A 21,568-nucleotide genomic window follows, 5' to 3' on the forward strand; every position below is an offset into this window, starting at 1 on the left:
TACTGAGGAATAAAGGTGTCAGCCTTTGTTGCTGCTGGCATAAGAGGGTCAATACTGTGTGAACTGCAGGTATAAGAGGTAAAACTGTGTATAATGTCAGCAGAGGCCTGGTAATTTCTGAGTAGTGCAATTAAGTGGCCCATGGTATCCTACCCCCATGGTACAGTGGCATTAAAAGAATATCTGATTTAATTGCAATCCTCAATTGGTTCTAGGATAATTACTGTGTTGTTTTGTATAAAGCCAAAAGTAGATTAGCTGCTCAAGTTATGTCATTTATCGTTGAGGGTGACATCATAAATTGCACTAAATCATCACAGCTGCCAGCATATCAATACAATTTCCCAAGACACATTGCTACTGGGCAAATGCACCTACATTTGTAGTGCATTATGGGAATATGCCCAGCAAGATATAACATTGCCCGTAACAATGCCCAGCAAAATGTAATGTCTATTATAATTATATAACCAGCAATACTGGCAGGCAAAATAATTTGCAATACACATTTAGGCGCCCTCCAGCCTCCTCTTGACTGCGCGCCACTCTTCTCTTGAATCCCAAAATAGCCTACTGAGTATACTACCTCTCCTAAATGTATCCAATGCCTATTCCAATAGATTGTAAGCTTGCGAGCAGGGCCTTCTCACCTCTTTGTCTGTTTTACCCAGTTTGTTTATTAGTTTACTATGTTTGTCCCCAATTGTAAAGGGTTACGGAATATGTTGGCGCTATATAAATAAATGATGATGATGATATTATGTACTAATCTCCCCTTCCTCCCCCCTTATGTGATCCCCCTCCACCCTTCCTCCCAAAATTGTGATTGTATGTTATTGTTTGCTCAAAAAATGTTTCTAACAAAATATATATGTTTTTTCTCTTATTCATTGTACCGCATGTATTTACTACGTGTCCTTTCAAAATAAAGAGTTTAAAAAATAAAAGAAATAATTTGTAATAATGCCTAGCGAGATACCGTTTACACAGTAAGATGTGATATAGCAGTTTATAGTGCCCAGCAATGTGTAATCTGCCAGTAATATTATACCAGCAAGATTAAATATGCCAGTAGAATGTAAATAGTAGAATGCCTAATAGAATTATTATTATTATTAATTTTTATTTATAGGGCGCCACTAGGTATCCGTAGCACCGTACAGGGACAGACAGAAACACGATACAGGGTGAGGCAGCACGGTACAGTTAACAAAAAAGCACAGTAACCCGGAAGCTCAAAGTACAGCTAGATGAGAGGTGAGAGATCCCAGCGGGGTAGAGAGAGGGGTAGAAGGGCAGAAGGACCTCACGGAAGAGACAAGGAGCTGGAGAGCAGAGTTAAGGTGGTGGAGAACAGGAGGAGAGGAGGCCCTGCTCGAAGGAGCGTACAATCTAGGGGAAGAATAGAATAAGCAACTAACATTGCACGGTCTTTCCCAACCTCGGTCATTGTCCTGGGGTGCATCTTGTGGAAAAATGGCCCAGCGGCCATTATCATATCATTTTGTTTTCACTTTTGTTCTCTAACATATGTAACAAAACATCGCTGCAGCCCACAATCATATGACTAGTAGTATAAACTGATGTAAATCACAATGTTACCACTTATAACTGTATAAGGACGAATGCAGCTCTCACAAAGAGGTAGATTTAACCTGCTTCTGTCTGACATCATTGTCTTCTTACATCCTTACCCCATCTATCTCAGTTGCTGGTGGTCCCTCTGTAATATCAGTGCAAAAGAACGGGAGAAGACAGATTCAATTTAGCAATTAAAGAAAAATACATGGCTCCCAGCACTGCAGCTTTTTGGAGAGATAAGGAAGGAATTGTAAAACTTTTTTTAATTTTTTGTTAACAAAGGATCACAGATGCTTAATTAATATAGTTTTGGATTGAAATGACAAATGTACTTGAACATAGGTTATGTTACTATTTCATTAACATATATACTCACCAAAAACCAATAAATATTCATAAGGGTCAATGTAAAAAGCAGAACATTGAAGAAAAAATAAAACGGGATGTTTGGATTAGACTGGAGGCTGGAACAACATGTGACATAGAGGACTTTTACAGGAAACCAGTAGAGACGGAACCAGAACCTGTGGGGACAGGAATGTGACACGTTCTAGAAGTATGTACACACAATTATAGGACAATCATTTAACAAGTCTCAACATATAGCAGATTATAGGACTACGTATTTACTTACCAGCTCATGCTAAACAGTACTGATCCAAAATCTGTAATGATGCTATTAACTTTGTGATAAACGCCACCTCGCGTTTTGAAGTAGATATTCAGTTTGGTGAATTCTAATAGAATGTCGTTAATGTCATGAAGGAAAAGTACAAGAATTCCAATGTTGTGGTATCTAGAAGGGACACATATAACAGGATATTGGATCTTACTATTTGAATATTTCTGCAAATTTACATAATAAATTCAAACAGTTTTGAAATTATTATTTTTAATGTGTATCTCAAAGATATTCCAACATGGCCCATTTTACCAGGGAGAAATTACTTTGGTTCAGTATTCTACATAATTATTGACTGAATTAACCTGGACTAAATTAATTGGTCTAAACACAGCATTTCCATTATTTGAGTGCATGTTAGTACAGTGGGAGATAAAGTGGGGCCTATTTATTAACAGCCCCATGGTTAGTTCATATTGCGGCATTAAAAAATCCTGGACAAAATTTATGAAAAAAATATCACAGAGACAGCTGAATATCATGATACTGGCCTGAAGTGATAAGATTTAACTCATCGCTTTGCTGGGCAGGTTTTGTAGTTGTGCCCACATGCACATGCATAGTGGACCTGAGAGCCCGGAAACTTGGTTAATATTATTATTATTATTAATTTTTATTTATAAGGCGCCACTCAGTGTCCGTAGCGCCGTACAGGGACAAACAAGTACAATACAAGGTACAGTAAACAATAAGCACAGTAACTCAGTAAGCTCAAAGCACAGCTAGAGAGAGGGGGGAGGGAAGACCAGCAGGCGCCGGAGCCCAAGAGGAAGGGCGCGGATGACGGGGAGACCCCCAGAGGGGTGGGGGGAAAGGTAGCTGGAGAGCAGAGTTAAAGGTGCAGGAAACAGGAGGAGAGATGGCCCTGCTCAAGGGAGCGTACAATCTAAGGGGAGGGGTAGACAGACAGAGAGACACAGGGGTGAGAGGGTTAGAATAAGTATTCTATAAATTGATCCCATAGATTGTTTAGAATAAATATAATTAAACAGTGATATATAGGGGCCTATTTATTAAACATCATTTTCATGTAAATTCCCTGAAAACAGCCGTTTTCGGGGAATAGACCCCAATTAAAGTATTTCTCTAATCTATTAACAGTGCATCGCAGCAGATATAGATATCTACTGCTTTGCACTTTTCTTCGCGATACATAGCAGTCCCCATAGATGTCTATGCTATGTACCGCAATTTACGAATGAATGAAAATCCTTTTACACATACGGTAATGTACGCCAGCTCTGGCTGACGTACATTACCGTTTCTGCTATTTTTCAGCACTGTTCAAATCTGCTCCGAACAGCAGAGCTGGACAGCGCATGTGTGGAGGGATCACATGATCCCTCCCTGTCACACTCCGCTCTCTGCATCACTGAAGTGCAGAGAAGTTTTTAGAGGAAGCATGCGCAGAAGGCTTCTGTGAACCGCACAGCAGCTTCGGGAATGAAGAGGCAGTGGAAAGGTAAGTTTTTAACTTCACAGGAACAGCAGTTTTTTGTGACTGCTGCTCCTGTGGAGATTTTTTAATAAATTTAAGAAAATAGTTCAATAGTTCAATCCTTATCCATGCGATAAGGATTGATAACTATTTTTCATTTTTGACGAATATTTATAAATGTGCCCCTTAGTTCATTAAAAAATTGATTGTTTAGTCTGTTGATCTGATTCTCCTCTTAGCATTATGCTGCTGGTGGAAAGCATCTTGTCTCAGGGGAGATTTACAACAAGAGAAAACAGAGCAAATGAACACTGAAGCCATTTGTCTGCTGTGAAATCATACATCTACTGTGGTGTTGGGTTTTACAAAATGATTCACCCAGTACAAAATGCTCTGCTTACAAAAAATGTCATTTACTTTCCTATTTCAGAAGCAAGGGATGAATTATTTAAATGATATTTAAAAATCAACATCCATATCAATTAATTAACTCAGGTCAGGTTACTGCAAAGTGGGTCTGAATCATTAAGGATCTTAACTTAAGAAACTTCTTATTTCAGTCTCCAGGACAAAACCATGTTACAATGCAAGGGGTGCAAATTAGCATTCTGTTTTGCACATAAGTTAAATACTGACTGTTTTTTCATGTAGCACACAAATACTTGATAGCTTATTTGTACACTGAAATTAAAAGTTGATATTTGTGTGCTACATGAAAAAACAGTCAGTATTTAACTTATGTGCAAAACAGGATACTAATTTGCACCCCTTGCATTGTAACATGGTTTTGTCCTGGAGACTGAAATAAGAAGTTTCTTAAGTTAAGATCCTTAATGAATCAGGCCAAGTAAGTTTAGGAGCAGAGGATTTGTGGCAAGTAGAATGGGTCATTCCAAAGGGTCTGCTTTACACCATTGTACATGGCTTTTAGAAAAATTATGTCTTCTGAAAAGGAAAATATTTGCCGTGGATGATGAACAATTTAGTTGCAATTGAGGGTAAGGCGAATCCTGACATTTACAAAAACAAAATGATGTTATGTGTACAAGTATTTAAAACTGCAGTGCCACGTCCGAAGATAAAGGATAATAAGATTGTGGTGCTGCACCATATTTTTTTTGCGACTCATTGAGGAATTCTAATAAATATTTTTTTGCCGCCTGACATATGGTGCAAAGGTAAATTATATTTAATTTTGTGCAAAATTGATATTTCAGTAGAGGATATGTGATATTTTTGCATTGTTTGTATGTTGTGTACATAACCCCTGCAAAAAATGTTTTTATTATCCTTCCCCTGGGTAAAGGTCCACAATGTAGCGTGCCCAATATGCTGGCAACTAGAGATTATGAGTAAACCACACATTTACAGGGCTCCCTTCACCTGCATTGCACTGGGATCTGTGACATAGTGTAAGTCTGAGAGTAGTGCAGCTCAGATTGACTTCGAGGCCAAAGGTGAACAATTAATATATTGAGCAGACAACAATGTGGTCCCTCTCCTCTGGAACCTCATAGACGGGGAATGGGGGAGTTTACATTACATTATACACACCTTGGTTAAGTTAATGCAGTAAGTACAAGCACCAAAAATACATCAGCAGTTAATAAACTAGATAAATATGTAAGCTTTCATTAAGGACTGAAGTTGTATGGTACTTACAAAAATGTATACATCTTACCTTTAACATTTTAATCATATACTTTTTCAAACAAGTGTTTAAATGATAAGTTTACAAGACCTCGTACATGCAATGTAATGTCAGTCATTATTGTATATATAGTGATATATACAGTACATATTAATAGGATTATATGATTGAGTTTGTTACTATTTTATGTGTGTGTTTGTGTGTGTGACTCTGTGTGTGTCTCTTTAGAACGTTTGACTCACCGGAAAGCATAGGAGAAAGTAATAAGAGAGAAAGTGACCACATGGTGCAGGATCATTACAAAAGAGTCTTTTCTCCATACATCCATATACAAAGTGGCATATGTAGAGTGTGCATAAAAACTGCCTTGAATGAGATACACAAGGGCAATATTCCTGGGAACTTCAACTCCTGACTTCCAACCTAAACTCCACCAAATAAATAACAACATGATATAAGGCAAAGTAATTCCAGTACACATATTTGTGCTGTACAGCAGGAAAACAATGTAAATTACAAGACTGGACAGACTAAATTTATGAATCAAATTAATCTAGTATGGAATAATCTAGCGCTGTTTATCTCTCATATAAACATGTGCAAAAATGTGTTCAAAGTGATTAACATAAATTATACTTATATTTGGATATAATGAATCCACATTTTGCTTCATCGATGAATGCAGGATACAAACATATAATGAAAGTACAAAATAAAGCAAATATAGTGTAATAACATCAAAACTGTGCACAATGTGCTGTCAATAAATATATCAAATAAGTAGCTTTAAAATTCAACAGTGCCATAAATTTCAGAGGATCTCACCCCCCTTCTGTGAATGCACTCACAATGTGAATATGAATAAAGGCATCTTTGTATAATAACAAGATCTCCCACTGTAATTCAAGCCCTTTAAGTATTGCACTTACAGCGACGTTTCTTGAGAATAAGCATCTAAATGGTTTCTTTAGACATTAGCCTTCACAGCATACTTTTCCCAGATTTAAAAGGATGTTTTATTCATTCATTTGAAAAAAAGGGAATTCCAGTAGAATAAAAAAGTATATCAACCGATTTATTATAATAACAATCAAACTTATAAAAATATATAAGTGATTCCAGGTACTCCTACCAGACACATGTAAGCATATTCACAGAACAAAATGATCTTTAATGGTCCTGACCAACTGGATTGAGCTTACACAGTCAGATATTCATGAATGTAGGTGAATTACAGGAATCCTTTCCACGTGACACAGCTCCTCCAATGCGTTTCGACCCAATGGTCTTTCTCAAGGTAAGTTTGCACATGTTTATATGAGAGATAAACAGCGCTAAATTATTCCATACTAGATTAATTAATTTTTTTTAACAAATAAAAATACTAGATTAATTTGATTCACTGTTTCACAATTGGTGTATTTTGGATTTTGTATCTGGCTGCAGTGGGTAGTGAAGCGTTTGTTTGGACTAAAATGATGGTCATTACAGCAAATCTTGAGTAGTTTGTAAAATATGGTCTCCTTAGAGGGTAATTCAATTTCACCAACATCCTCCATCCCCCAATTAACAGAATTGTGGGAGGCCCATTCAAAGGAAGACTCCAGTTCTTGAGAACTCAATCCCACCAGTGCAGTAAACGCTTCCTGTTCCTGTGTTGACAACCAAGCACAGTTTAAACTTAAACTGCCCTTTCTTAGTATCTAACACAGAAGCTGATTGGACAGAGCCTCCGATTTAAACCTCTCCCACTCCTGGTTGTCAATAAAGGGAAAAGGAAGATTGGAGTACCAGCTGGGTCTTGTTCCCCTGAACAGTACTAGTCCCTGTCAAAGAGACTCCAGATTTCTGCTAGTTGGGTGAATGGTATATTGGAGATACATTTATGGTAAAATTATGCTTTAAGTAAAAGTTCTGCCACTAGCAGCTTCATTTACCAAGTGGCAAATTTGATACAGTGGGGGCATTTAAGAAAGTGGAGAAAAACTGCACTAAGCATTAGTATTATTTGAGAATGCCATAGTCCCAATTTGGAATTCTCAGATAACTCCACTTTTTATTAAAAAAAATTGTACTTTTACAAATGTCCCCAATGTTTCCTGAGAAAGGATAAAGAAAGGTGCTCTGTAGAGTAGAATTTGACATTCAATCATTATATCTTTGAAAATCTTTGAATATCTGCAACATTTGAATTTTCAGGGACAAATGAATTTATTCACCTAACATACAAATGACCTGTAGGCAATTGGTATATCTTGCAACATAATATGACCATAGGACATGATCATAAGTAGTGTTGAAAGTGCAAGTAAAAAGGAATAGAGGAGTTTTTATATGCTTCCTTTATGCAGCAATTTAGTTCACTGAGAAAAAGTTTACACAGAAATAAAATTTGAAAGTAACTAGTACTAGAAATATTGAGGTTTCAAACCCACATCAATTGAGAGGTAATCACCAATAATCACTAACCTACACATGCTCGCTGGGCAGATCTCCTTCCAGGTGTGAGGTTTGAAATTAAAAGGCTTTGACGCCTGTTGTGTCCAGACCACTTATCTGATGGGCCAGCCAGCCGCACAATGCTCTCAATACAAGAAAAAAGCTGCCTCTTTTGGCAGAACCGACTGCTAGGTAGGAGTCGGTAATTGTATCTCTCACAAATGGCAGGAGTCCCAGCCACCAGACTACTACAGCTCTTTGGGTTGGGAGAGGGAAATCTTATTTCTGGATAGATTTCTTCTTTAAGAAATGCAGGTGTTTAAGATTAATTCCTAAACATAAAATATGAGCCTGATTATAATATTGATATAAGGACATATAGAAATACATGCCTACTCTCTTAGAATGTCCAAAAGACCCTCATGGATCCCTTGGAGAACAGGCAATTCTCCTAGAATGGCAATTTTCTGCCTGAAAGTGGGGCAAGGATATGCCAAGCTGATGCAAATTGCGCCATCACACAACGCCCATGTCTATGAACACTGAGCGGCTAGGGGCGTGATGACGAAACTAGCATACTCATATGAATACCCCACACACACTTGCTGCCCTGCAGATGAGCAGAATGAAAAGGAATACTACATATATCCATGTATACAGCATCCCTAAACATACCATGGAAGGCAGAAGGTGGATCATAAAAGAAATTGTGTTCAGTGAAGAAGAGGAGATATGAGCAGTAAGACCACGATAAGCTGTAGAAGAGAAATTTCCAGGCACTCTCTGGAACCTTTTCTGATTCTCTTGGCCGCAGTCGACACCATTTACTAAATGGCTGTAGACAAAAGCAGAAACCTTGTCAGCGTATTTATAATGAGTGGAGGGTCAGGGTAAGGAATACATACTGTATGTGTTTATAATAATCAGCTTTCTGTGTGAGTTCCATGCCTGTGAGGAATAGAGGGAGCTCTGTATGCTTTGAAGATCATTGTACACAAGAGGTTTCAGAAGATTCTAAATACATCAAGAGGAGCACTACACAAATTAATTGGCACATGTGATTCTTGAAAGCAATGAATCAGAGACCTTAAAATGACTGAAGTAATCTGTACTGTAACAAACAAATTGAACAAAGCTGTCTACCCAACTGATATGGAGGGGACAAATAAGGGGAAATTTAATTAACAGGATAGTGAACATATAAATAATACTACCAATAAAGTTTTTAAAATAAAAATACCACCGAAAACAGTCTGACCGAACGAACATAATGTGTAAAACGGAAAAGACAGACAGCCTCTGGGTTCCTCTGCTCTGTTAGCTTTCTATGTTTAGAATGAGAAGTAATCATATACCTCTTGTATACCTCAGCAGTTTTCCTGTACTGTTCCTAGCCCTAAGTCTAAATTTAGGCTTCAGCTACAAGAAGATACAAACGTGGGACTTAGCAGTCACGGTACATACAGAATAGAAAAGGCCTTACACTCAACAATGAGCTTTCTAGTTACTATATTGTTGGCCATAGTAGATCACACTAACATATTTCAAAAATGGCAATATAACAAAACATACTTACTCATGTTTTACTATGTCTACAACTTTACGTAATATTATTTTTACCCAAATATGAACTTCATTTTTTATGCAAAAAGTATATCTCCAGATGCTTTTTTGGTCTGACTGAAACAATCTGAAACTTCTTCTGAAAAAATATAGTAATGTGTTGGTGGTAAAGTAGTACATTATTAAATAATAGGAAATAATAAAAGAAAAATCCCAAGCACTACATTGTATAGAAAGTAATGAACCCCACATGTTGAGCCGCAACAATACTGAGTTTACAAACCCAGTGATTCTAAACATTAATTGCACTCCAGAATTTCTGTAATTAAGGGCCTGAGTGATCAGAAGCAGCCGGAACACTTGAACGACCAATAACTGCAAACCACTGGTATATATTAACATGCCGACTGCATTTATTGGGACCAATGAGAACTGTCTGCTTGGCCCTCTCATCATTTTGGTACCTGATGTCAAGCGGCTGCTGGATTTAACTGATAATAAATTCCCAACTCACAATCTATCTGTTTACTTCCTCAAACTGGAATAATGCTTGGAAATATCACACATAACAAGCACCTCCTGACTCAGATTGTTTACTCTAACAGGAAAGGATCCAACCTTTGCGAAAAACGCATTCGTGTGTCTTCAAGACGGCAATCAGTACCTGTCCTGTAACAGTGCTAATCTATTGGTCCCTTGTAGATTGCCCGAGATAATGATTATCTGGTACCTCAGTGATAATAGCCGCTACGGCCAATAGTTCTATTTAGTCTAGCAATGACACCTCTATACTAAGAAGTTGACCACAATCATTTCATAGTTAACAGATTAAGGACATAATAACGGGACAACACAACAGTGTCCACTAACCCCCTATCAGCTCACTGTGATGAAATCAGTGGAGAACATTTAACCCCACATCATAACTTTAGCAGGACACATCAATAACATAATATTTTAACTTCTGAAATAAAAGTTATCAAGCGTTAACCATCTTTATTTTCCATAGTGCACCTTGACACAACAACTGTCTTTCTGCCTTGATCTAACACGAAAGAATACATATCATTGATATGTTATTTTTTGTTGCATTTATGGCAATAAACCCCTTTCTTTGCAGATACCACCTCATTAGAGAATAACTAACTTCTCTGTCTATTTATGGAGGGGAAGCCTCTATATTGTTCACACGATAAGCCATGGTTTTCATCACTTCCCACAATTCACAGGAAATTTACATTAGCTTTGATAAGTTCAGAGATATTAATATCTCTCTACTGTAAAATGAGAGTATATCCATTTATGCTCAGAGCCTGAGAAAGGAAGTACAACGTCTCATTCACAAAACAAATATTCATTTTGTTCTAAATAGAAAGAGTAAACTGGTAAAGGATGAGAGGAAGGTAAACCTCATACATTTCTACTGCACACTATAGATACAAGGTGACAGCTAACACCAGTATTGTTTATAAGCTAATGACCAGAATGATTGAAACTGATTCTAATACATTTCTATATAATTGGAATATCACTAGCACATAATGCCTCAGCAAATGACAGAATGCAATTAAGACCTGCCCGGGTGGCTCTTGTCATTGACTCTCCATTTATAACAGCAAGTGACTCCACTATTTGACATTAATGCATATCAAAGGCTAAATAGTAATAAGCAAATGATGAACCTGAAAAAAGGAGGTGATTATAGCGAAATAAATATGTTGATCAAGCTTTCTGTAATTCTTTCCAGCATGGTGCCATGTTTGTAGGGAGGGGCTTCCCTGTCTGAACCAGCAGGGTGCGAGAGACAGACTTACAGCGTAGGAAAACTCCATGTGGGTTAGTGGATGTGTACATAGGGTCAGACTCAATGATGTCAGAGCAGCTTAAAGGATAACACCACCCAAAAACTAAGAAAAAAGTGTTTGGTGAAATTAATATAATAATTTAATATAATATATAATTGACTCCTGACTCTCAGAAAATCAAATAGCAAAATTCACATGACATTGGCTACACAACTAGAAGTTTGAAACAAGAAGGCACTGATCAGGAGCAGGTTCCATGCTGTACCCATTCCATGTATTACAGGACCTACCAGATCAAAGAGGGGACTTATCCTTTAGCTGTCAGAAATGTGAACCTTTTGATCCATATCCCATTAGCAGTCTTAAATATTTGGGAAATGTTAATAACTAATTGCAATACAGTGGGGAAGTAGTACTCTATACATTACCCATTTATCAAAGCTGCACTGACATATATCAGGTTAACATTGAACTATGTATATCACATTCATGAATTACATTTGGTAATTTGTATTTGAAAGTGTAGTGGTCCCTTGAAATACAAAGATAAAAAAATAATAGAAATCCTACCATTTTGCAATATACAATATTGCTTTTGTTTTATATAAACATTTACGGTACTTGCAAGTGTTACTCCAAAGGAATATATATAAAAAAATGTTTATTTTTTTATATTGAACAATAATAAGACTTTAGTAAAAATAAATCTATCATACGTCTGAATAAATAGATGGTCCAATCAGTAGGAAAAGGCACATATGTATATAACAGGAGGTTTATACACAGAGTAGCTAATTATTACTGTGGCATAAAAACCTTGATAAATATTGAATTTCTGCCTCCGAGAATGCATTTAATACCACTAAAACTTATATATTAATCCCCTTCTGTAAAAGAACTACTAATAATATTTCCATAGCTTGACATAACTTGAGATGTCGGATGTTTTATTTATATTTGCTATGGAACTGAGTGCAGGCTATTGTTCTCTGTTATCAACCATTTTTTGTGAAGGTTCTCAGCACTAAAGATCTGAGTTCACAGCTCTACAATACAGCCCTATTGAATATGTTACATAGAGCTCTTTTAGGAGCAAGTGTAGTTTTACACTGTGCGTATTTTGCCTGCAGCATAGTTTGCATATTCTGTAAAATAAAATATACTTAAATGTGTTGCACACTTTGGACAATGTCTTCGTACTTAACAATCCACCTTCAATAGAGCTTACAGTGTGATCATTTTCCGTGCAGTTTCAAAGCACGAGCTGGCTTCTGGATTCATGTAACATGGGGGCTTCTTGGGAGAGGATCCCTTATTTGGGGCAAATTTTATGAAGAATGGGTTCTCCAAAAGTGCACTACCCCTTTAAGAAGGCTGTATTCCACAGTACAGCGTCCAACAACAAACAATATAGTTGCATTAAAAAAAGTTCAAATACTGTAACAATTTCAGGAAAATTCTGTAATAAAAATAACAAAGTGTCAAACAGCCATAAAGTTGATATAATCTGCGCAAATTGATGTCTTTTACACACATCACCAAGGATATGATAGAATTCTAAATTAAAAAGAGAGGATACATTTATCTGTAATAGTTACACATGCCAAACACTTTGATAAATCATTCTGGTACCACTGAGATTGTGTTGCTATGGAGACCCAGAAGAATGCTAATGTTGCTATAGACAACCGTTCTGCAGCTGCAACCATTCAGTTCCCACCAGTTTCTTCTTTTGAAATTCATCCCCACCACCTCTAATTCTGGCTGGAGGTGAAATCACTTCTGCTGCTGTACATGAAGTAGAGAGAAGGCAGGAATTAACATTGTGCGTGTCCTGGCGTCTGTGTATTAGGAGATGGCAGAAGATACAGGTTCTGATGTCTGTGTATTAGGAGGTAGCGGGAGGTACATGATCTGATGTCTGTGTATTAGGAGATGGCGGGATGTGCGTGTCCTGATGTCTATGTATTAGGAGGTGGAGGAAGGTACGTGTCCTGATGTCTGTGTATTAGGAGGTGGTGGGATGTACGTGTTCTGATGTCTGTGTATTAGGAGGTTGTGGGATGTACGTGTTCTGATGTCTGTGTATTAGGAGGTGGTGGGATGTACGTGTTCTGATGTCTGTGTATTAGGAGGTGGTGGGATGTACGTGTTCTGATGTCTGTGTATTAGGAGGTGGTGGTGGGATGTATGTGTCCCCTCCTCACACATTCCCACTCTGCTCCTGGGCACATGGCCTAGTGTACACATTTCAGGGGGTGTCACTGACCTGGAAGATCCATGTTGTAGTTGCCATTCGGAGACCAGTCAATGCAAGAGAACACAAAAGAACGCACAGCAACTCCATCCAGGTGAATTTAGCATAAGCTTGTAATGTGGCCCATGACGTTACCAAACCACAATCTTTGCATTCTTTCAGAGAACCCAGGAATTGTCTACCACTCTCAATAAGAAGTTCCATGTACCCGGGAGATGATGGCATCTTAAGACTGTGTATTCTATGTTCTTGTTCCATAATTGGCAGAATAAAACCTGTAGGACTTTGTTTTCTTTAAATGTAATTAAAGTGCAAATGGCGTATTAGAATAAAGCCTGCCTCAAAACAGCTTGAGACTTTATTTGTTGGGAAAGACGTGAGTGGAAGAACATATGAAGCAAAGTCTTCATAAAATCTACCCTTGCATCCAGGAGACAGAGGTGCATTGACATGAGTTACCTGTTGGACCCTTTTGTAGGGGACTGTAAATGATGCAGAGGTAGGCTGGTCTATGTTCCCCCTTCCTGGCCTTACCTTCTGCAGATCTAATAGGGGCAGATGTGATGCATAATATGGTAAGATGGAAAGGGGAGACAGCCAGCTGTAGAAGGGGTGATGCACATGGGAGGAAAAGTCTTCAGTCTCTTGCTGGGGTGAGGAGGGGGCAGCTGGTGCAGTGAATTTCCCTTCCTCTGATTGGAAGCATCCAGTGTAGCAGGGCTGGTTCTAGGAAAGGGGAGAGGTTGCTGCAGCTAGTTCAGTGAGCAGATAGATAGCAATCAGATCCTATGTAGGAAGTCTGAGCAGACAGGCGAGCTTGGCACAGCACGGTAACCGAGCACTGGAGAGAATGATGCATCCGATTCTGGGGAGAACTACAGTCTGCTAATCAGAAAAAAAGCAGCCAGTCTTTATATGTATGTATTCAGAACACGTTTGAATGGAGGGGAGGGGAAAAGAGGGAAGGATTGTCCAGCAACCAATCGCTTCCAGAAGAGAACAGGAGAAGGGGACAGAATCTGAGTGATGTCAGATCCTTTAAGTAACTCATCTGAGAGGGTCAGCTGGGTCCAGTAACGAGGATGTACAACTATCAGATCATACTTGCCTATTAAGAAGAGATGAGAAGAATGTATTTGTGATCAGATGTGTCCTGATGTTTGTGTATATAGTTGATGGCAGATTCATGTTCGTCCAAATTACCTTGTCCCTTTTTTCCAAACTGTCCTTTATGTGGTCTAATGTATGTTATTGATATACATAAACTCCCAGTTATTTTCTAAAAATCTTAAGTTCAGTGCACTATAAGTGCCGATGGAAATGCTGGTTAATACAGATCTGTAAATCACTGCCCAGAAGAACAAATTTGAAGGAAAAGGGAATTTGGCTTAATAAATCAGACAAGTGAGAGGATTGCCTGTGAATTTGCAGCTGGAAGGAAAAAATGTCTGTTTACACTAAACCATATGTGTAGTAGAATATAATGTGAGATACATAACTTGAATATTAGATGCAGGTATGTATTAGGAAAAGGCAAGTGGTAATTGTGTTAAATGTATTAGCATGAATTCAAAGGAATGTGCATATTAGGATAAAAGAACATGCATGTATCCTGTTGCCTGTTTATTAGAAATATATGTAGGTTAATATCTGGGTATTAAATGGATCAATTGACTTTTTTTTCTTCTTCCTTTATACAGTATTTATGATAGATTGTAAGCTTGCGAGCAGGGCCTTCTCACCTCTTTGTCTGTTTTACCCAGTTTGTTTATTAGTTTATTATGTTTGTCCCCAATTGTAAAGCGCTACGGAATATGTTGGCGCTATATAAATAAATGATGATGATGATGACATGGTTTTGAATATAAAAAGTAAAAAAAAAAGATGTACAGTGGCTTGAGCCATCAGTGTGTAACAGACAGACTTGCTCTGCAAACAAGCACTGTGTGGATTGGTGGATGTATATACAGTGGCAGAGCAAGTGATGTCAGAGCAGCTTAAAGGATAACACTAACCAAAATTAAAAGAATACTTTTGAGATAAATAATATCAACTTATATATCCTGATCTGGCACCTAACTCAATGCTCAAGTGGTCTGAGTAGCAGATCCAAATAAAAAGCCCACTGGAGAAGGGTATTGACAACACTGCTAGAAGTTTGAAAATAAAGCACTGTGCCGGAGAGAGAATTTCATACTCAACTCATTACAGACATTGCAGAAGCTGCCTGATTGGGGGAGAGCTGGACAGATGCCCAAACATGAATCAGGCCCAGCGTGGCTTTTTATTACTAGGGTAATGCACAAAAGCAATTAATTACTTGTGACGTTCCCATGATGAAATGCATTATGGGCATGGTTTGGTTCACTACAGTGGTCAGTACGATGGTTTGTTTACTTTGTGATGAGCAAGTTATCATTATCTTTTTCTGATACAAAAATAGTATTAATGTTGCTCAATAAAAGAATGTTTTTACACTATAGAGCTCCTCCTTTCATTGTGTTTCTACATGTTGCATGCCCATGAAGGTCTTGGGTAATTGTTAAAAGTGGAAGCACCCATGCAGAAATGGCTCTTTCTGCTTTGTTTAGCAAATTTAGATATCAGGGCTATTTAAGAAAAGCATATTGCAGGAGATATCAGCGTTCACATAATTCTCAGATGAGACGATTCAAAATCTATCCTTTGTTAAGAATGGATGTGAGCTAGTATCCCTTAGTATACAAAGAATTTTTTCCATAGGGTCCGCTACAGTCACTGCCCTTTGATCTTGAGTAGTATAAGTTTGGGCATACCGGGTATAATGGTTGGTTACTACCAATACATTGCAGATATTTTCTTGATTGGGTTCAGTAGACAGGAAATTGATACACACTAGCTCCAGAGGCCCATTGCTGGATATGTTCACTAGTGGTGCTATTTTTCATCTAGTATGTGCTTCCTCAAGGCACAGGCCCCATAGTTCTTGGAGATATTTCTCTGGCAATACCAACTGCAGCCGGATACTTCCGAATGATCTCTAGATATAACACTTCCCCTTTCAGGGTCAGTAATTCTTGTTGGTGTGAACACAGAACTGCTTCATCTGTCTTTGTGCTCCTCTTAATTCTGTCCTATAGAATTAAGTCACTTTCGAACAGGTGGCACTATGACTTGGTTCTCCTGAAGCATGCCGCATATTCAGGAGAAGGAACTTGGATCCAATCCTTCTCCTGTACCTTACGGTGAAAACCATGACAGGGTGTCTGAATCGATATTTGCTTTTCTAGGCTTGTATTTTTAGATTAAAGTTGTAGATAGGTAAAGCAGCAAGCTACCGGTGCCCTGCCACATCCAACCATCGCTATCACCTGTACATAAGTCAATGGAATACTACCTCAAACTGAACTCTGTAGTTTGTCCACAATGGCCCACTTTAGGGCTAAGAACTCCAACTTGTGTACTGGATAATTTTGCTCCCTTGAAGAAAGGCCTCTGCTGATTTAGTACACTGTATGCAGCTTTCCATCCTGTTCCTGATATAGGACTCCTCCCAGTCCTCGAAGGAGGCATCCACAAGCAATACATAGGCCAGTGGATAGGTATAAGCTAAGACTGGAGCCTGAGATAACATCTCTTTAGACCTCTGAATGTCCCTCTCCAAAAAGATAACCATGAGTCAGATTGATAAGTGGCTTAGAGACATCCAAGTAGTTTGGCAGAAATCCTTTATAGTATCATCATCATTTATTTATATAGCGCCAACATATTCCGTAGCGCTTTACAATTGGGGACAAACATAGTAAACTAATAAACAAACTGGGTAAAACAGACAAAGATGTGAGAAGGCCCTGCTCGCAAGCTTACAATCTATTGGACAATGGGAGTTTGACACATGAGGTTAAGTCTACATTTGCAGTCGGCCCAGCCAGACTGCAAAGGTAAAAGTGACTCATAAGCTAAATGATCCTGTTACACAACAATGTTGGTTTAAGGGGTAATTGTTTAACAGGTGGTAATAGGGTAGTGTAGTGAGGTTAAGAGGGTGGTTGAGGAATATTATAAGCTTGTCTGAAGAGGTGGGTTTTCAGAGAACGCTTGAAAGCTTGTAGACTAGAGGAAAGTCTTATTGTGCGAGGGAGAGAATTCCATAGAGTGGGTGCAGCCCGGAAAAAGTCCTGTAACCGGGAATGGGAGGATGTAATGAGTGTGAATGAGAGACGCAGATCTTGTGCAGAACGGAGTTGCCGAGTTGGGAGATATTTTGTGACAAGAGAGGAGATGTATGTTGGTGCAGCTTTGTTGATGGCCTTGTAGGTTAGTAAGAGTATTTTATATTGGATTCAGTAGAAAACAGGCAACCAGTGTAGAGACATACAGAGTGATTCAACAGAGGAATAACGATTTGCAAGGAAAATCAATCTTGCCGCAGCGTGCAAAATAGATTGTAGGGGTTTGAGTCTGTTTTTGGAAAGGCCATAGAAACCCAAGATAGACTGGAGTGCCTTAAACTTTGTGGGTCAAGGTTACTCTAAAACTACTTCCTCCTTAGCGGGATCGATAGCAATTTCCACCCAACTGACTGTGACCCACATATTTCACAGTTGTCTGACAGTACTCACATGTGTCTAACAATAAGTTCAGCCTATGATCGACTAGCCAGTCCAACACTTTGAAAAGCTGGTTGTGATCTTGTAGGTAATGGCCGAATACAATCAAAGTGTCAAGGTAGACCAGTACTTCTCATATACCCAACTGCTTTTTGCATACAGTGTTGAAATGTGGCCGGTGCATCAGATATCCCTTGAGGCATTCTTTCTAACTGAAAAAACCCAACAGACATGTGAAGAACGTTTTCTCTGCATCTTCTGCAATTATGTGTACTGATCTGGGATTGTTCTCCTATTCAGCTTTCTGTAGTCAACACACATACATATAGTTCTGTTCTTATTTCAAGCAACTAATATAGGGGATTGTTCCTTAGACTCGCAGATCAGAATCGCATAGTGTATCCCACTGCTGCCACCAATTTTCCACAAACAACTCCCATCTGCCGTGACTTTGGGGTGTTCGCTGAATGAGGTCACACGATTTCAGCCCGCAGTCTCTCTCTACCTATCACACAGGTTATAGACCTACGGAATCGCCCCCAAACACAGTGCTCTCACACCCCCAGACACTTCAAACTTATCAATGGATTCATTTGATATAACCTATTTACACTGCAGCTATGAATTATCTCTTATAAACAACTGCAGTCTATGTTCACGACAGGGATACATACAGGCTCTCTGACTCGTTGACCACAGCTGTGAATGACGGCTTCTGTAGGTGTTGTCTGACATCATCCCAGCCTGCTGGGGCTAGTCTCTGGGAACACTCCCTGAAGAGTTTATCATCAGGGAGATGGATGTGATGTTGGAACTTATGAGCCTGGCTTAAGTACCAATCCCCTAGTGAGAGGGCTGCAGCACATTGCAACTTTCCTGCATTCATTTTCCTCTTTTCCTCAACGGAATTATAAGTCTCCTCAAAATATGACTCAACACTTTCGGGGGGCAGCGCCCTCTCTCTTATAACTATTTGTTTCTCTTTCTACTTATAGGCTGCCAGAGAGGCTTGGTGAATAATAAGAGTCCTTGAATAGATCTCTTCTTGGCACCACTGGTCTAGTGTGTTAAATAGGTGGGTATTTGTGCCTATAATGATGGGTACCTCATAGGAATCATTCTCAACTTTCAGGCATACCAATGCCCCTATATGTAGCTCACAATCTATTCCAACTACATCTCTCAGAACCTTCAACGTGACCATGATATATCCAAGGTAAAGTAGCTCTAACCCCTTAATCCCCAGAAGACGATTCCAGATAAAGGCTGTATGGGCACATCAGAAGAGTTATTTTCTGGTACCACCCCTTGAACATGATGGACTTGACAGTCCCTATCCAATAGGGCCATACAGGAATTCCGTACAGGCAAAATTGTATTTGTGGAACAGGACCAACTAATCCATCTGGGATTCTACACCATTCTGCATAAGAATGCCCCTGTCATGATCTGCCTGCAGCTTGCTGCTTTGTATTGGCAGATCCTGCCTCCAGGACTATTAGACTCTATTATTTGTGTTTCTTTTTATGTGTTGCAGCAGTACCTCTATTCACCAGAGGTGCTGCTATTGTGCCTTTCTAGTCCCGTAGGAGTTAACCTGCTGCACTAATTGTCCCTGGCACCTGGGTGTTCCCTATGTATACCTGTCTCTCCCAGCATTCATTGCTGGTTATTGATGTTACTCTCTGTTGTCACATCCTGTTCCTATTTGTTGTTCCTGCCTTCTGATATGCTTCTGGTTATTTGCTGCTCAGGATCTCTCCATACCTCCTGCTTCCCTGCATCAGCTGTGTACCTGGTGTTTTCTGCAAGCTCATATTACCTTCTGCTTCCTGCATAAGCTTTGCACCTGGTATTTACTACAAACTCATGATTACCTGCTATTTGTACACTTTTGCAAATAAACATAGTGTTTTTTTCACCATATTCGTGGCTCCTAGCTGTATTCCTGTATTTAACCGTGACAGCCCCATTGTATAAACTTCCATTTTCTCTAGATGGTCTGTGGAGGGGTTGGAAATCTCCATGGGCCCCTTTCTTTCAGGCATTGCCAACATATATTCCATGATCTTCTGCATATAAAATAGCCTTTGAGGTCTCAGTCTCTCTGCCATCTTACCCTAATTTGTTCTTAAGGGAATCTTAGAGACAGTTGCTCCATCTTATAAACTCTGGAAGGTTGAAATCACTCCTCTTTAGCGTTAGAAGTTGGGCAATTTGTTCACTCTGCTTTTCAGCGATCTAGAGAAGCACCTCCTCACATTTGGGAGTTTGGGCCTTGGTGTTTACCACCATTACTTCCCTCATCATTTGTTCTCTGGCCTCAAATGTGGATCCTTCACTCCTGACTGCAAACACTAGCTGTGTAAATGAATGGGGAGGTCTCCCTGGGCAAATAACGCAACTTCTGTCCAACAGTCATTGCTCCAATAAATAACGGACTCAAGAGTCATCTATCCACTTTACTTAAGGTCATTCCTCCTTTCTCTACAATGTGGTAGATCAATTTGTACAGCCGGTACAGGTATCTGGACAGCTTCTACCCTGATAAGTGTTCCATAGCTGGTACAACAAGTCAGTCATATCCTCAAGGTTCCTGAAAGCATCTTCCAAAGCTGCCAACTTGTCTTGGGCATAAGCGCAGCCAGCCATAAAAAATCAAATGGCAGGCTATGTCCATTGCTGAGCCCCTTAAGCTTTCCATGGTTATTTGCCATTTTGCAGGTTCAGGGCAAGACCATTCTTCTAGGTATTGTGATGCTGTATCTCTTCAGTCCTCATAGTTCTCTTATCCAGCTAGAATGTGCTTGATCCCAGAGAAGTTCCTGAGCCATCGATTTACACCCTCGTGTTGAGTCTTACTGAGTTGTATCCATGGCAGACAGGAATAATGCACTCTGATCTTCCACTGTCCTTCCTGGTTCTTTAGAGAATGCACCCCCAGAATATATGTAGTAAGGAACAATGAGCCACTTGGACCCTCATCTGTAGAGCTAGTCTCTGTCTGACCCACTGCACTGGTGATAAGCACTCGTGGTCTCACTATGACCCACTTCTGACTGTGCGCATTCGGAATCGCAGAAAGGATGAAATCCCACTCTAGTGTCATTTGTGTCTCAATCAATAAGGACCCCCCCCCCCCCCCCCCACCATTGGGCAATTACGTTTTTCTGTGCCCAATGTTATTTCTGTATAATTTGTAGGACCTCTTTGTCAAATACCTCAGACAGTCCTTCACACACTCCAAGGCTGTGTTCTGGAACCACAGAACCACAGATCACTGTTCACACCATCTTCTGTAAATCTCGCCATGGTGGTTTTCTCAATACAGACTGTGTGGGGTCTCTTCGGGATCTCAGCAGTGCCTCCAATGTAACAACCCCTAACACTGGTTGCCTAAAAAGTGCAGATAAACCGTGTATAGCATAAATTCTTTTCACCTTCTATTCTCACCATGGTGTCTCCACTTGAATCTTCACAGTAGTTTGGGTGATATGGGCAGTGATCCTTCCACCAGAGATCAACTTGGGAGACACCTTGTGCCTGGAACCAAGATGCACTTG

At 39.3% G+C, this 21,568-nt stretch overlaps 1 protein-coding gene across 3 annotated transcripts in view; it reads right to left on the reverse strand.

Moving 5' to 3' along the window:
* The window catches only part of CERS1 (ceramide synthase 1), a 46,535-nt gene that overhangs the window by 20,225 nt on the left and 4,742 nt on the right, over positions 1–21,568 (reverse strand). The window contains exons 1-5 of one of the 3 annotated variants that reach the window (XM_075207446.1): positions 13,429–14,340; positions 8,467–8,626; positions 5,595–5,775; positions 2,216–2,377; positions 1,958–2,105 (exon numbers count right to left, since the gene is read on the reverse strand). In XM_075207446.1, the coding sequence (XP_075063547.1) occupies positions 1,958–2,105; positions 2,216–2,377; positions 5,595–5,775; positions 8,467–8,626; positions 13,429–13,674 (897 nt within the window). In that variant the 5' untranslated portion in view covers positions 13,675–14,340. Of the gene's footprint in view, positions 1–870; positions 1,724–1,957; positions 2,106–2,215; positions 2,378–5,594; positions 5,776–8,466; positions 8,627–13,428; positions 14,341–21,568 lie in introns of those variants that run through there. The other 2 variants (XM_075207456.1, XM_075207439.1) reach the window with 2 other exon arrangements.

The sequence above is a fragment of the Mixophyes fleayi genome, chromosome 1 (assembly GCF_038048845.1).
Source record: "Mixophyes fleayi isolate aMixFle1 chromosome 1, aMixFle1.hap1, whole genome shotgun sequence".
NCBI classification, from domain to species: domain Eukaryota; kingdom Metazoa; phylum Chordata; class Amphibia; order Anura; family Limnodynastidae; genus Mixophyes; species Mixophyes fleayi.